The 16,844-nt window shown below is 56.1% G+C and overlaps 1 protein-coding gene across 2 annotated transcripts in view; it reads left to right on the top strand.

Annotated features, from left to right (window-relative positions):
* The first annotated feature begins 5,481 nt into the window (after positions 1-5,481).
* Positions 5,482-16,844, top strand: part of LOC116875414 (angiotensin-converting enzyme) — a 19,576-nt gene continuing 8,213 nt past the window's right edge. The window contains exons 1-16 of one of the 2 annotated variants that reach the window (XM_032870881.1): positions 5,482-5,763; positions 6,357-6,524; positions 7,103-7,199; positions 7,893-8,036; positions 8,482-8,673; positions 9,257-9,354; positions 9,725-9,897; positions 10,290-10,513; positions 10,839-10,983; positions 11,283-11,381; positions 11,639-11,761; positions 12,096-12,307; positions 13,015-13,151; positions 13,996-14,154; positions 14,438-14,525; positions 16,589-16,732. In XM_032870881.1, the coding sequence (XP_032726772.1) occupies positions 5,497-5,763; positions 6,357-6,524; positions 7,103-7,199; positions 7,893-8,036; positions 8,482-8,673; positions 9,257-9,354; positions 9,725-9,897; positions 10,290-10,513; positions 10,839-10,983; positions 11,283-11,381; positions 11,639-11,761; positions 12,096-12,307; positions 13,015-13,151; positions 13,996-14,154; positions 14,438-14,525; positions 16,589-16,732 (2,470 nt within the window). In that variant the 5' untranslated portion in view covers positions 5,482-5,496. Of the gene's footprint in view, positions 5,764-6,356; positions 6,525-7,102; positions 7,200-7,892; positions 8,037-8,481; positions 8,674-9,256; positions 9,355-9,724; positions 9,898-10,289; positions 10,514-10,838; positions 10,984-11,282; positions 11,382-11,638; positions 11,762-12,095; positions 12,308-12,466; positions 12,876-13,014; positions 13,152-13,995; positions 14,155-14,437; positions 14,526-16,588; positions 16,733-16,844 lie in introns of those variants that run through there. The other variant, XM_032870882.1, reaches the window with a different exon arrangement.

Raw genomic sequence — 16,844 nt, 5'->3', positions numbered from 1 at the left:
CACACACACGTAAAATATCTCGTTATTTTTCTAATGATTACGTGTTGAAATGATAATATTTTGGATATATCAGTTTTAAATAAAATATTAAATTATTGTTACTATCAATGTTACTAAAATTAATGTTACCTCTTTCTTTTTACATTTTTAAATGTGGTTCCAGAAATTATATAATTCTGTATGCAGCTCTCATTATATTTCTGTTGGACAGACATTTCTACCAGTCTGAGAAAGTCCCACCGGACAGTGCTAGTTGAGTCTAAATAAACTGTGCTCACCCTGACCCCCCAGTATCTTTGTTACCCCGCTACCATACCGGGCTCCCATACCTGGCTCCCATACTGGGCTCCTGGGGGCCTCCCTCTCTCAGATTCTGCCTTCCTCCCAAGGAATCTGTCTTGTTTGTCCTCTCCAGCCTGCTGGAGCCTTCTTCCTCCCAGCTCCTTAGCACTTTCTACTGATACTGCATGTGGCCTCACGGAACTAATCTTCTCTTCACCCCATTTTTTTACATTAAAGGCAACACTCTTGTATTTCTCTTTCAGCCCAGTGCCCTGCATATAACGAACAGGAGCGGATGGTTTTTAAAATATTAATACCATCTTGTTTTTGTGTGACAACTGACAAGGAATCTGTCTTCATTTTCTCACAACCCCTCGAGGGAGGATGGGTAAAGGGTCTACAGCGATTTTACCCAGGATGAAACTGAGGCTCAGAGAGGTTATTTTGCTCAGGTCATAAGACTTTAAGTGTGGCCCCAATTTTTCTGGCTCCTAATCCATCCCCTACACTGTGCTTTGGGGGCCTGTATGCGTTAATGCTGAATAAGTATGGAAAAGAGAGATTAGCAGGGATTAAGGAAACTAGAGCTATTTTGGGGCTGGGCTCTGAGAGATGGGTGGGTTTTATTTATTTTTTTTAATTCATTTGTTTTTAAAGATTTTAATTTATTTATTTGACACAGAGAGAGAGAGAGAGAGAGCACACAAACGGGCAAAGCAGCAGGCAGAGGGAGAGGGAGAAGCAGGCTCCCCGCTGAGCAGAGAGCCCTACATGGGGCTCTATCCCAGCACCCTGAGATCATGACCCGAGCTAAAGGCAGACACTTAACCATCTGAGCTACCCAGACGCCCCAGGGGTTTTAGCTAAGCAGGAGTAAGTGGGTATTTGGTAAGAGACCCACAGCTTCTCTAAAAACCTGTCAATAATCAGGAGACTTCTTGATGAACATAGAATGATAGAAATAAACCCTTGGGTATGTTTTTTAATAAATCCAATTCCTATAGTATAAAATCCCCCCCCCCCCTTTCTCGAAGTGTACAGTTGAGTGGTTTTCAGTATGCTCACAGTTAGGCCACCATCCCTGCTAATTTCAGAACATATTCATCATCCCATAAAGAAACCATACCATTGGCACTCACTCCCAATTCCCCTCCCCACATCCCTGGCACCCACTAATCCTTTTTCTGTCTCTATGGATTTACCTATTCTAGAAATTTCACATGAATGGATTTATAAAATATGTGGTTTTTCGTGACCAGCTGCTTTCACTTAGCATAATGTTTTCAAGGTTCATCTGTGTTGTAGCCTGAACAGCACCAATATTCGTAGTGTATAATCAATACTTAATTTCGTTTTATGGTAGAATAATATTCCATTGTATGAATATACTACCTTTTGTTTATCCATCCAACAGTTGATGGATATTTGGGTCGTTTTCCATTTTTGGCTATTACAAACAATAACATGCTGCTTTGAGCATTTGTGTAAAAGTATTTTGTGCGGACACTTCTTCAGTTCCTGGGTACGTACCTCGGAATGGGGTTGCAGGGTCACACGGTAACTTTATGGTCAACAATTTGAGGAACTGCCAATCTGTTTTCCCAAAGTGGCTGCACCATTTTACAATCCCCCTAGCAATGTACAAGGATTCCAGTTTCTCCACATCCTCAACAATATTTGTTATTGTCTTTTAAAAAAATTTTTTTAAATGTATTTTTTTAAAGCAATCTCTCCACCCAACACGGGGTGTAAACTCACAACCCAGAGATCAAGAGTCACGTGCTCTTCTGAATCAGCCAGTCAGGTGCCCTGTCTTATTTATTTTAGGCATCTTGGTGGGTGTGAAGTGGTAGCTCATTCTGTGGTTTGACTTGCATTTCCCTGATGATTAATGAAGTTGAGCATCTTTTCATGTGCTTCTTGGTCATTGTGTATCTCTTTGGAGAACGTCTATTCAAATCCTCTGCCCATTTTTAAATTGAGCTATTTGTCTTTTTGTTAAGTTGGAAGAGTTCTTTATATATTCTGGACACAAGTCCTTTATCATAGGCATGCTTTGCAAATATTTTCTCCCATTTCATGGCTTGTCTGTTCATTTTCTTGGTGGTGTCCTTTGAAGCCCAAAAGTTTTTAATTTTGACAAAGTCTAATTTATCTAATTTTTCTTTTGTCACTTGTGCTTTTGGTGTCCCATCTAAGAAACTATTGCCTAATCCAAGGTCAGAAAGATTTATATCTATGTTTCTTCTAAGATTTTTATGATTTTACCCATTACATTGTCTATGATCTGTTTGGGTTAATTTTTATAAACAGTATGAGGTGGGGGTCCAACTTTATTCTCTGGCAGGTAGAAATCCAGTGTCCCAGAACCATTTGTCAAAAAGAATTTCTTCCCTTTCCCTCTATCCCGCTTAATTGTCTGGGTACCCTGATCAAAAACTCAATTGAACATAATTTAAGGATTTATATATAGACTCTAAAATTTTATTCCATTTTGGGGCATATTTTCTAAGGGATTTTTTTCCCCCTCAAACTGTGATAGCTGGTGATACCTCCTTCCCTGGAAGAGAGGAGGAGATAGAGAGTGATCTCCCAAGCAGACTGCATTTCTTTTGTTGGTTCGGTCATCCATAGCTCTTTGCACTGGCCTAACCATGAAGACCTCCTCCTATAGGAATCAGAACATCCTCCATTGATTTGATGGCGTCTGGGAAGTAACTGACTGTATCTCTTTCCTACCTCTCAAGGTTATTACCATTATCAAATTAGATAATTCCCACAAACGAATTTAGGAGGTCTAAAGTGCTATCCAAATGTAATATGTATTCTTATTATACCTCTCCCTCATGAATAGGACGCTAAAGAGAGAGAGAGAAAGGTTATTTTTAACTTTTACTCATTGAGATCAAGGTTGTGACATCAATATTATTGCAAATTCCAAATTGGTGAGCTTTGGTCCTTCCTGTTATTCCTGCAGGAGGCTGGGAGCCTGCCACCTGGCAAGCGAGTATGAATGATGTTTATTCCTTTTATCCACATACCCCCCCTTCCTTGAATGAGGGCTTCCTTTGTGCCAGGCGCTGTGCTGAGCTCTGGGAAAACCAGAGACTAAGGCAGACCCAGTCTCTGTCTCCTGGCACTGATGGTGTAGGGAGGAAGCAGGCTACCAGAGTGAACCATCGTTAGGGAGGTGCCGGTGATGCCTTCAACCAGCCCTCGTGTCTGTTTGCTCCACATAAACCATGGAGATGAGATTATCTTCCAACCCATTTACCTTGGCTTCTTTTATTTTTCAACGAGGCAGAAGCTGTCCCATGCTGAACTCAAGTCCCTAACCCAGATGTTCCATAGGCATCATCACAGTGCCGCATAGACCTGAACGGATCAGCCTGCTCTGCTCCTAGATCCGGTTCTCAGAGGGGAGCTCTTCCCAGGGCAGTCCTGGCTGAAGTCTACCTCCATCCTGCTTTCCTTGGGTTTCTTTTCTGACTACAGAGAAAGGCTCCCTAGTTACAATCTAAGCCTTCCACTCTGCCCCTCCTCCCCCACCCTGACCCTTCAGGGCCTGAAGGGGTGTTAGACTCCACACGGCACCCCCCAACCACTGCCAGCCGCCAGTGGAGACTCCTCCCTCCCAGAAGACAGCAGCTCACTTGGACCACCTGAGAGCCCGCATGGCTCTGGGAAGTAGAGCCCAGGCCCACCGCCGCACCCTTGGCCTGGGCCCTCCCCCTTGCTAGGGCGGTCACAGGGGTCCACCTAGCCAGCCCTGAGATGCACCAGTGTCCCATGGCATGAGGGAAAGCCAGAGAGCCCCTAGCTATCTACCCTCTTCCCCTCCCTGTCCCCCTTCCACCCCATCCTCCTGCACACACCTCTCCCTGCCATCACGTCGCCTGATTAGTCATCTCGGGCATTTCGGTCACAGCCTCCTGTGCACACTCCATGTGACAAGGGGAACCCATGTGTCCCTCGGAGCCTCAGGCACCAGGTACTGTCCACACCCAGACACCCAGACACAGGGATTCCCAACTGCCTGGAGCAGCTGAATAGGTTGGGGAACCACCCACCGTGGTCCCTTTCCTGCTTCCTCTGCTCTGCCTCTGGCTCCTTCCACCACCCCTCCCACTCACTTGTCCGCCTCTGGGGACAGAGGTGCTGAGGAGTTAGGGGAGGACCTTCCGCTGCCACAACCACCTCAGGCAGATGCCACTCTCTTCCTTCCCTGTGCTTGTCCCCTGGAGATGTGGATGACACAGGAAAAGAATGATGGGGAGTGTGGGGACCTGAGGTGACTTGGAGCAAGCCACTCAAACCGCAGTCTTAATTTCTTCATCTGTCACAGTGAGGGGATAAATGCTCATCTGGAGGCTCCTCTCGTCGTTCTCAAAGGCTGCGAGTCTGTGTGGTTGCTTCTGCGTAAGACACAACGGCTCGCGTCCCCAGCAGGAAGGGGGCATGCGTGCCAGCGCTCCCGTGCCTCTAGACAAACCCTCCCAGCACAGCCCCTCCGTTCTCCTCCCTTTCTTGGTAGTCCCCCAGCCAGTCCCCAGGCGAACCTCGCGGCAGCAACTCCCCCAGGCGCCTCCAAAGCCGAAACTTTCCCGCGGGGCCGGTGCAGGTCACACCCCCTCCCCCCAAGGCCTGGTGGAGAAGCTGGACCCGGTGACTGATCATTAACCCCATCTCTGCTGCGCTGGCGGCGCCGCGGACTGCTCCCGCACTTTGTCACTCCGGAGACGCCTGGGGCGGTTCGGCCGGGAGACGGAGCCCGGGAGATCGCGGGACTCCCGGGTGCCTGCGCCGAGGCTGGGCGATGGCAAGGAGAGGGCACCGAGTGCAGACTGGGCTATTCCGGCGAACTGCTGGCCCGCTCAGCCTCGGAGGTCTGTGTGTGTCGGGAGGGTCCCGCCTTCCGGCCTCCTCTGTGAGAGCTTTGACCTGAGCCCCATCCGCCACCCCCCGGGCGACAGCTCGCGGGGGGCCGCCTTGGCCCCTCCCCGGGCCGGCGCCCCTGCCCAGGCTGGCCAGGAAGCGTCGGTCCCCGCCCCGCTCGCTTAGGCCCGCAGCCGGGGGACTTTGGAGTCGGGGAGGAAGCTAGCGGGGCGGGGAGGTGGGGGTGTGTCGGAAGGCGGCGGCGGGGTTTTATAATCCGCAGGCCGGGCGCGGCGCGGGAGAACCGGCAGCGCCGCGCCGTGCACCGCGCACCGCGCCATGGGGGCCGCGTCGGGCCGTGCGTGGCGGGGGCCGCCGCCGCGGCTGCCGCTGCTGCTCCTGCCGCTGCTGCTCCTGCCGCCGCGGCCGCCCGCAGCCCTGGCGCTCCACCCCGACCTGGAGCCCGGAAACTTTTCCGCCGACGAGGCCGGGGCGCAGCTCTTCGTGCAGAGCTTCAACTCGAGCGCCGAGCTGGTGATGTACCAGAGCACGGTCGCCAGCTGGGCGTACGACACCAACATCACCGAGGAGAACGCGCGGCGCCAGGTGGGCGCGCGGGCCCGGGGCGGGGGCGGGGCCCGGACGCCCAATCACAGGCCTGCGGCTGGGCTCTGGGAGGCGGGGAGTCACGGCCCGGCGCGCGCCCCCGGCCCCTGAGCCTCGCGGACCCGGTGGGACCCGCGGACGCCGCCGACCCCGCTGCGCCCCATCAGACCGGCAGTGGATGTCCCAGCATGGTGCTGGGCGCATGGTCCGTCCCCAAGAACCAAAATGGATAAGGCTGGCTCGCCTGACCTCGAGTCACCCCAGGTTGCAGCGTCCTGGGATGACATCGGGCTGGGTCAGAGGCAGTCTTCTTCGAGGGTGCCCTCTCTGCTCTGGGCCCTCATCCTCCATAGCCGCTACCTACCCCTCTCTCACTGTTCTGTCACTGCTCATCACTATCTACCCTCGCCTCCGCCCGCTTCTCTTCTGGCCCCAGTTTCTGCTCCGCCGCCCACTTGAGGCAGATTCCCCCAGCTCCTGACCCCCAAGAGGAGGGAGGAGTGCTTTCCCAGGCCCCAATGTCCAGGAGACCCTGGCCTTCCTCCCCTTGCCCAGCACAATGGCCTCCGCTGTGTCCCCTCCGGTGCCCACAGGAGGAAGCAGCCTTACTCAACCAGGAATTTGCTGAGGTCTGGGGCCAGAAGGCCAAGGATCTGTACGACCCAATCTGGCAGAACTTCAGCGACCCCATCCTGCGAAGGGTCATCAGCGGTGTTCGCACCCTGGGTCCTGCCAACCTGCCTGTGGAAAAGCGGCAGCAGGTGGGCCTGGTGGGCCGGAGAGTGGACGCAGATGTATCAAGCATGCCTCCCAGGGCTGCTCTGGGCCGGCGGGGGAAGCCTGGCAGGAGGGGGCTCTGGGGTCTGTACACATCCTGATTGGGAAGTCTCTGTGAGCACAGAACAGCTCCCTGAAACATTGATTTCCCCTGGAATTGGGGTATAGAAAGTGAAATTCAAGAAAACAGATGAAAAGGGGGTTTTCAAAATTTTGCCATAGTCCGGTGTGGTTTATGGGCTTCTGAAAGATTGAGGAGGACTGAGAGGGCATTGAGGCCAGAGTGAAAGAGATTTGCCCTCACTGCGAGGTGGTGACCGAGCTGGGACTTGAAGCCCATCCCAAATTCTAAGGACAATTGTTTCCACGTCTGCAGGCTGCCTCCATGGGAAGGGCAATCAGTATATTAGTGATCAGAGTGTCCTGAGTGCCACAAGGGGCCTTGCCCAAGCCACATGCCCTCTCCGGGCCTCCTTTTCATCCCAGGAAAAAGAGGAGGGGGCAGCCCAATGGTATCTGGGGGCTGTTTGATGCTAACATTTTCCACACTCTAACTCCCCAGTACAACTCTCTGCTAAGCAACATGAACAGGATCTACTCCACAGCCAGGGTCTGCTTCTATCCCAACAAGACTGCCATCTGCTGGTCCCTGGACCCAGGTATGGCTCTGTCTCTAATCGTCTCTGCTGGGGCTTCCCAGCCCTCCCCCACAGCCCTGCTGCACCCAGGAAGAGGGTGTGTTTAACAGGAGGCCCATGGAGGGAGTGTGTAAACCAAAGGCATTGACCTCCAATTGGGACTGGACTGCCGGTTGCCCCCACCCCTGCTTCTGGCACACTGATTTCTCATACCTCCAGCCTCCAGCTCCCACCCCACCCAACCCCGACCCCCATGGGTGCTTTGGCCTCTCCCATCCCCACTAGCCTTCCTCCTGGCTGCCTGGTTTTGCCCTTTCATGAGTCCTCTGAGTCTCCCAAGAGCCCTCCACAGGACATAGACCCCTTGTCACTTCTGCCTAAACCTCCCCGTCTCCCCCGACACCGACACCCCCATCCATGAGGCAGCCTGAGGTTAGCCGCTCCAACCCATGAGCCATGAAAGGTCTGTCTGGGTTTTGGCCTCTGGATGGCCCCTTTGTCTGTACCGCCTTAAAGCCTCACTTCCCTAGGGACCAGGACCCCTCTTGTATAGGTCCCAGCCCCAGCCCACCCAGGCTGCAGGTGGCTCTTGGCTTGGGGGACATCATGATGCTGAGGAACCAAGTATAGATGGTGAGGACTGGCGTGGGAGCTCTCCTGACGATGGCTACTGCCTTCAGTGGAAGCAACTGACCCTGCTCACCCATGTCCCAGAGCTCACCCACATCATGGCCATCTCAAGAAACTATGCCCTGCTACTCTACGCCTGGGAGGGCTGGCACAATGCCGTGGGCACCCCGCTGAAGCCGCTGTACCAGAACTTCACGACCCTCAGCAATGAGGCTTACCAGAAGGATGGTGAGTTGACCCACCCCACCCCTGGTGTGAGTGAGAGCTGCCCTTCCCAGCTTGCCAGGAGCTCTCCCATCCACAGTCCCCTTGGAGCCCGACCCCTGAGGCAGACAGAACAGCTGTTGCCATATTCCGACTCAAGGTCGCCCAGCTAGTGGATGGTGGCACTGGCTGGAGCCGCACCTACCTTCCTCGGGGCTGCCGCGTGGTCCTCGTGCTGCCCCTCCCAGCACACATCAGAGCCCCAGCACTCATCTTTGCTGTGCCAGGATCTGTTTACCTGGAGTTGGAACAACCCTAGTTGGAAAATCCTAGAGCGGCGGTCCCTCAGCCATTTTGCCCAGCTAGCTGGCAGATAGGCAGGCCCCGAGCCCAGAGGGTGGGGAAGCAGGAGCTGACCACAGAGGTGCCAGAACCTTGGGTCTGAGCTGCACCCCAACACCCCCTGCAGGCTTCTCAGACACGGGGGCCTACTGGCGCTCCTGGTATGAGTCATCCACCTTCGTGGAAGATCTGGAGCACCTCTACCATCAAGTAGAGCCCCTCTACCTGAACCTCCACGCCTACGTCCGCCGCGCACTGCACCGCCGATACGGAGACAGATACGTCAACCTCAGGGGCCCTATTCCTGCGCACCTGCTGGGTGAGGACCTTCCCTTGCCTCCACGCGTGTCCTATGGACTCTCCTCCTCGTGTCTCCCGTTGTCGGGCTCCATCCTGTGTGCTCCCCCTCGCATGACCCCCGTGGGTCACCCCACAACCCCATGAAGCAGGCGGCCCTTCTCAATCACCACGGCTGTTCCTGCTTTTCAGACAGGGACCCGGAGGCTTGAGGCACATAGACTTGGCAGAGGGCAGAGGACAGAGAACTGGTGAAACGTGGAGCTAGGAGTCACACTACAGACTTTTGACTCCAGGTCCAGTGGGGTAGGAGTAATCATCTTAGATTATGTCCTAGGAAGCAAGCCCGGGCTTGGCAGTGTGAGCCCAAGTGATGCTGCTGGGGTCCTTCCAGCTGTTGCCAGGGTCCTTGCCAACTCCGGGAAACCTGGAACATTCGGGAGCGTGAGTGGGCCTGAGGGGGCAAACAGGCTGCTCCCCTTGAGTGCCCAGGGTCCCGGTGCCAGGGACCCAGAGGGCTGTTCGGGGACACACGTGGGGAAGCAGGCAGGAAGGAAGCCAGCCAAGCAGGGAGCTAAGCTGACTGGCTCCCCTCCTCTGTCTAGGGGACATGTGGGCCCAGAGCTGGGACAACCTCTATGACATGATGGTGCCTTTCCCTGACAAGCCGAGTCTCGATGTTACCAGCACTATGGTGCGGAAGGTAAGCTCGGGGTTGGGCTGGGGTCGGGGGCACATGAAGGCGTCAGACATGGGGGGAGGGGCAGGAAGAAGTTACAGGAGGGAGATGGGTCACCCCACTTTCTACAAAGCACTAGCCCGGAGTGTGCATGCCAGCAGTGAGCTGGGGTCTGTGTCCGGGGCGAGATGCCGGCCCCTCCCTCGAGGGCCCCACAGGTGGGGTGTGGCAGCCGACTACTTTTACTGACCCACTGTGGTTAGTGGGCGCCCTGCCTCTGGGAAGGGAGGCCACCAGAGCAGGGACTGGGCAAGGAGCTGAGCTAGGTGGGAGCCGACGTGAGCTCCCACAGCTGGTCCCTGACTTGTACCTGCTCCCCCCTCCCCTCCCCCAGGGTTGGAACACTACGCACATGTTCCGGGTGGCAGAGGAGTTCTTCACCTCCCTAGGGCTCTCGCCCATGCCTCCTGAGTTTTGGGCAGGGTCCATGCTGGAGAAGCCAACCGATGGGCGTGAGGTGGTGTGCCACGCCTCTGCCTGGGACTTCTACAACAGGAGAGACTTCAGGTCTACACGTGGGAGGGGAAAGGGGGGTCTGGAGCTCCAGGAAGGGTGGGTAGACTGGGCACAGAGAAGCCAGTTCCCCAAACCACCTCTTCCCCGAGCCCCGACACTATCTGGTGGGGCTGGGTCTATTCCAAGGCTATTGGGCATATGAGACACCTAGGCCGCCTGCCTTTGGCAGCTTTGGCAGACAGCAGCTCTTTGCACTGGAGTGGAGGAAGAAGGCCCTGAGTGTGGGCTGGGGCTGGGTAAAGGATTTGTATGTTTCCACCAGCTCCTTCGAGGCCCAGGGCAGTGCCCAGCTGGCTCCTTTCCCTTAGGTGCCAGCCTCCCCATGCTCTGGTCCTTGCCCTGCCCTGTCCTTCACCCTCATCCTCGCCATCTCCCTGCCCCAGGATCAAGCAGTGCACGCGGGTCACTATGGACCAGCTGTCCACGGTGCACCACGAGATGGGCCACGTGCAGTACTATCTGCAGTACAAGGAGCAGCCCGTCTCCCTGCGCCAAGGGGCCAACCCTGGCTTCCACGAGGCCATCGGGGATGTCCTGGCGCTCTCCGTCTCCACTCCTGCACATCTGTACAAAATTGGCCTGCTGGACAATGTCAGCAATGACATGGGTATGGGGGGTGGAGAGGACCCAGCCTGGCCCCCCCTGGACCCCATTCCAGCCCACACTCCCTCCTGCCCTTCCTGATTCTGCCTCTCCGCCCCAGCTCAGGCAGGTTTGGGCATCCACCTGGAGCCTCACAGCTCACCCCAAGTTCCAACTGGACACTGCCCAAGGGCCCTCTTCCAAGCAGGGCTCCATGGTTGTGAAGGCTGGCCTTCCCTTCTCTGCATCGGCCACTCCCACCTCCTGCTGGCTCCGGCCCAGGCCCACCCTATTCTAGCTGGACTCCCATCTCCCTCTGACCTCCCTCTTCTCATCTCCTCTTCCAACAGAAAGTGACATCAACTTCCTGTTGAAGATGGCGCTGGAAAAAATTGCCTTCCTTCCCTTTGGCTACTTGGTAGACCAGTGGCGTTGGGGGGTCTTTAGTGGGCGTACACCCCCTTCCCGCTACAACTTTGACTGGTGGTATCTTCGGTGAGTAAAGAGGGATCAGGAAGGGCCTAACCCCAAGTTTTCCCTCCTCCCTCTCCTGGACCCCCAGGAGCCTCCTGCCTCCGTCAGTCCAGTCCCATCCTCTCTAATGTTGTCTCTACCCTTTTCCCTACCCATTCTTTTCTACCCAAAACTCCCTCCTCCGGGAAGTCTTCCACAGTTCTCCAGAGGGGGACAGGATGGCCTGGTGGGAATGTCTGCTTCACAGCATTTTCTGCAAAGGCTAAGTCAGCCTGTGTGCAACTCTTATGTCCTGAGGCAATTTAACCATCCTCTTCTAGAACCAAGTATCAGGGGATCTGTCCTCCAGTTGCCCGAAATGAAACCCACTTTGATGCCGGAGCGAAATTTCATGTCCCAAATGTGACACCGTACATCAGGTACCAGTGCCCCTCCCCCCACCCAGTTCGGTCACACTGTTCCTCCCCCTCCCCCTTCTCAGGGCTGATCCCCACACTCTTCTGGGCACCCCCCAAGGGCCTGGGATTTCAGTGGGCCTCTTTCTTGAGCTAGGGTGGGTTCTCCCTTCTCCCCCAAGGCGGCCTGTGTGGTCTGGCCTCTGCCGGGTCAGGGGCTGAATGGTGCCCGGGCGGAGGCTTCCCCACCACTCGCCCTAACGCCCGCCCTGTACCTGCAGGTACTTTGTGAGTTTTGTCCTGCAGTTCCAGTTCCATCAAGCCCTGTGCAAGGAGGCAGGTCAACAGTACCCACTGCACAAGTGTGACATCTACCAGTCCACCCAGGCGGGGGACAAGCTCCGGTGTGTAGGGGGAGCAGTAGGGCCAGTGGGAGGGGAGGGGAGGGGAGAGGTGGGGAGACGACGTGTCTGGAGGCAACTGGCTGCCCATGGGAAAACCACAAGGCCCTACGGAGGGAGGGCACCTTCCTCCCCTCCCAGCCCCTTCTTTCTGTCCTCAAGGATTTACGGAGTAGGCCTCTGGCGGGTACAACACAGGATGATGTCCCGGGCCCCTCGCTCGAGCTCCTAGTCCCCAGAGTCTTAATGTTGCTGCTCTGACAGGCCAGGGGACACGGAGGTTGGGGGTGGGGGGCGGTGTCGGACGCTGGTCTGAGTGCCCTGTGCCCACCAACAGGGAGGCGCTGCGGGCAGGCTCCTCGAGGCCCTGGCAGGAGGTGCTGAAGGAGGCGATCGGCACGGACACCCTGGATGCCCAGCCGCTGCTTGATTACTTCCAGCCGGTCTACCGGTGGCTACAGGAGCAGAACGAGCGTAACGGGGAGGTGCTGGGGTGGCCCGAATACCAGTGGCGGCCTCCGATGCCCAACAATTACCCACAGGACATTGGTAAAGCCCGGAGTGAGGGTGGGGCTGGCTAACGTAAGTTCTTGGTTCTGGGCTCTGGACTCAGGACCCCTGGTTCCTGGTTCCTGGTCAGCCGCTCCCAGCTGGGCCCCGGCACCCTGCCCTTAAGGACCGGGCAGCCCAGCGCCCTTAGCTCATCACGGGGCCTTGGGGTGGAAATGAGCATGCCTTTTCCCCAGCATTCTAGGGAGAGGGTGCCCAGATCTGAGGCCCCCCCGGGGGCAAGCTGGCGGGCACACTGCTCTATGAGGTCACATTGCAGGCTCCGCTCTTATTGGCCGGGGGACTGTGGCTACAGGGCTCTGCTCTCCTGCGGCCATGGGCCAAGGTTGGGCTGCTCCAGGACTGCCTAGCTTCTTCTTCCTCCTACTCTGCTGTGGGCACCCCATGCTGGTCCCCAGCCAGGAGACCACCCACCAGGTGACAACCAACCAGGCAACAACCAGCCAGGCAACAACCAGTAGCCAGAGAACAACCAGCCAGGCAACAACCAGCAGCCAGAGAACAACCAGCCAGGCAACAACCAGCAGCCAGACACCCCAGAGCCCAAGTGGGACCAGCTGGGGGGTGGGGCGGGGCCTGGTGGGGTAGGAGGGTAGGAGCAGGAGGCTGGGGCAGGGGCAGGCTCAGGCCAACCCGCAGCAGAAGGCAAGGGGAGGCCTGTCTGTTTCCCTCCACTTGTTCCACAGGCCTGGTGACCGATGAGGTTGAGGCCAGAAGGTTTGTGGAGGAGTATGACCGGAGGTCGCTGGTGATATGGAATGAGTATGCTGAGGCTAACTGGAACTATAACACCAACATCACCACAGAGGCCAGCAAGATCCTGGTAGGGGCCCTGCCCCCGCCCCATGCTCGCGCACATGCGCACACACTCACGCACATGGGCGGCCCACATGTGAACTCCTGCCCCCAGGGACCGAGCCTCAAAACCCAAGACAGCACAGAGCAGGCTGCCCCCTCCCTCCCTTAGGGCAGAGGGCGTGGGGGGAGGCTATCAGAATTTGTGAAAAATCCAGATGTGATATTTAAAATAATACTCAACTTCAGATTTGGGTGGGCATATACTCAATGCCTAAAAATGTTGTCTTTCTTTACCAAGCAACCTCTTGTTCATAGTAGAATGATTTGCACAGACACAGGGGAGACTAAAGCTGGGTTTTTAGGTTGAAAGCCCCTGTTTGCCTCCACAGTAAGGACTCGCGGCCCCTCACCCCTTCCCGGCCTGTGTGGTGCACGCAGGTGTATGGGAGGTGAGCTCTGGAGAACCGTTTCTTGAGGACCACTGTGAACGTTACGGCTGTTGCCTCCTTTAGTCCTCATCTGCCTTTGCAAAACCAGTGATCTTGTTCCCATTTTACAGATGGGACCGTGAGGCTCAGAGAGGCCACAGAACTAACACCAACCTGTCCCCATCCTAACAAGATACATGGGGCACGTCCCCTTCTGTCTACCAGGAATGTCCTGTGTGACACTGGATTTCTGTTGAGGGGCACACACTGCATCCAAGACCCCATAGACGGTCCAGGTTGAAGAGCAAAGGCAACAACTTGACAAACCTGCCCCGTCCCGCGGCAACACCCAGTCCCTTCCACTCCCCCCGTGGCCCCCTCACCTCAGAGGCCTCTCCAAAGCTCCCAGGCCGCCTGGCATGGTTCCCCCTTTGCCCTCAGCTGCAGAAGAACATACAGATGGCAAACCATACCTTAAAGTTCGGCACCTGGGCCAGGCAGTTCGATGTGACTAACTTCCAGAACGCCAGCATCAAGCGGATGATAAAGAAGATTCAGGACCTAGAGCGGGCAGCGCTGCCTGCCAACGAGCTGGAGGAGGTATGTTGCTTGTGGGGAGCAGGGAATGGAAGGTCCAAGGTCAAGACCAGGTCCCAGCTCGGGGGATGGAGCCCAGTACAGGGTCTGGCCTTCCTGCTGCTTCCTCTTCCTCTATCTGTCGTGACATCTCCCCCGTTGGCATCACCTGTAGAACTCCTGAGAAGGCAGCACCTTTGGGAACACAGTCCCCCAGCTCCATAGGTCCCCCCTGCACATGATGGTGCCTGGGGCAGAACAGGTAGCAAAGGGGGGCAGCTTGCTGTGTCTCTCCTTCCTCCTGCAGTACAACCAGATCCTGCTGGACATGGAAACCACCTACAGCGTTGCCTCTGTGTGCCACGCCAACGGCACCTGTCTGCAGCTGGACCCTGGTGAGCGCACATGGGGAACGAGAGGGAGGGTGGGAAAGGCTGGCGTGGGCAATATTGGGGGTACTGGCCCATTGAGGGGGTTAGGGTCCCCTGACTCACGGGGTCAGCATGTCCAGGAGATTTACTCCTCTGTTTTCCACCAGCGGGGTCTTCTCTGCTACCACCGAGGGTGGGCACCCACTGTACCTCTGCTCTGATCATGGCTCTCCATGGGTCCGTGCTTCTGCTCCCTCTGGGTCTCCCTGGACTCCCTCTTTTCCTCTCTGCACTCCGCCCATCAGAGTAGGGGGTACCTCAGACTTGTCAGCTGAGTGCTTATACCCACAACTAAGGAGAGTAACTCTAGGTTCCTTCCTTCCTTCACCAACCCATGTCTTTTCCACCTTCTCTGGCCTCCTCCTTGTCCCCTCTCCCCCACATTGAGGCCACAGCTCATGGAACCCACCTCCCGCTCGAAGGAATGCCCCGGCTCTTCCTCATCCCCTTCTCTCTCCGCACTGGCTGGTTCTTCTTGGCTTCTCCCCTTTGGAAGAGCTCCCCCTGGACACTCGAGTACCTGTGCACAGATACGTTCCGTCCTCCCTCCTGACCCCGTTCTCCCGAGGGTTGGGGAGCCAGAGCCATAAACATTCTTCCTGAGGAGTCACTACCCAGAAACCATCTCTCCCTGGCCCTCTGCCCAAGTCCCTCATTAGAACAATGACAAATAGAAGGGGAAATGGAAAATAAACAGGAGAGAGAGAGAGTTTTCCTGAGACAGGGTTTGACCTACAGTTTGTATACACGGGGAGGCACGCACAGAGTTGCGAGGGGCGTATGCACGCCTCTGTGTGTGTGTGTGTGTGTGCACATGTATGTGGAAGAGTGTAGCCTTCAGCCTCTCCCCGCCTCTCCCCCTACCCCCCTCCCGTCAGTTAGCCTCTTAATCCAGGCCCGGGCCATCAAATCAGTGCCATTAGTAAAACGAGGAAGCACCCACAAAAAAACCCAGAATACTCACATCAGCAGAGGGCAGAAGTGAAATTCTCACAATACATTTTTTCCCCAAACAATGCATTTGAATATACTCTCTCAGGGAGAAGTAGATATCATGAAGCATATTCTGAAATAGGGAGAGAGCACAAGTCAGATAGTAAGGTACAGATGGTCTCAAAGGGCGTCTGCTGTCTTCCAGCTCAGGCCTGGGGACCAAGAGCAGGCACCACCCTTGATGGGGGTGGGGGGCTCCGAAAGTGCCACGTGAGCTCGGGCCCTCCTTGTCCCAGCTCTGCCAGGTGTGTGTCAGCTCTGTGCAAGCCATATGGAGAAGGCTGTACGCATAGTGTGGCTTTGACCAGACCCAGACCTAGGACTCCAGCCTTCCTGACGGCACTGAGATGGCTCTCTCTACTTTGTCTCCACGGCCATCCTTGATTCCGTCCAGTTTGCCAGCAACTGGTGCTAGATGGCCTGGGCCCCATGAATACTCAGAGACCGATGGGGAGTGTGCCCACTCAGGGTCCTTGTGCCCCCCATTTGACTTTTACACCTCCCCCCATGAGTGCTGGCATATCCCCATTTGAAAGATAGGGGAAGAAGGGTCCCATGACTCGTGAGGTTATTTTGGGGTCAGTAGGAGACTAGACAGGAACTCAGGTCTTATGCCCTCTAAGCCATTTGTCCCTCCCACGGAGGGGGTGAGCAGGAAATCCGTGGCAACCAGCAGCTCTGGAGTCCCGGCCTTTGGTTTGTGCCTGGCTGGGCCACTTCCTGGCTGGGGGAAACTGCCGTGTTGCCAAAACGCTCATGTGAAAGCCAGTGCACCCCTCACGGGGCTGTTGCAAACTTGAAGTGGTGTGCAGGTCCCCTGAGCCCAGGGACGGCCACCAGGAAGCCTCTGTAGAAAGCACAGGAGCCTTTCTCCCATGTCTCTGGACAGGCTGCCTGGAGAGCCCTCTTCAAAGGACCTCCCAGCTGGACCCCAGCCTCAAACTCCTATGACCAAGTCCACTTTATAGGAGGTGGGAGTTGAGCCGAGGGCTCGAGGTTCCAGCCCTTCAACTCCTTCCAACTCCTTCCCGCAGATCTGACGAACCTCATGGCCACATCCCGGAAGTATGAAGATCTGTTGTGGGCCTGGAAGAGCTGGCGGGACAAGGTGGGGAGAGCCATCCTCCCTTTCTTTCCCAAGTATGTGGAACTCGCCAACAAGGCTGCCCGGCTCAACGGTGAGTCCCTCCCGCCATTATCGCCGGCTCTCGGGTCCCAGCCTCTCTGGGGTCCTCGGAGCCTCCTACACTTGGTGAGAGGGAGGTCCCTAGAGGAGGCGGGGGGGGGGGG

The sequence above is a fragment of the Lontra canadensis genome, unplaced genomic scaffold, assembly GCF_010015895.1.
Source record: "Lontra canadensis isolate GAN:19392208 unplaced genomic scaffold, GSC_riverotter_1.0 scaffold41, whole genome shotgun sequence".
Classification (NCBI taxonomy): Eukaryota; Metazoa; Chordata; class Mammalia; order Carnivora; family Mustelidae; genus Lontra; species Lontra canadensis.
This window is presented reverse-complemented; position numbering and strand designations above follow the sequence as displayed.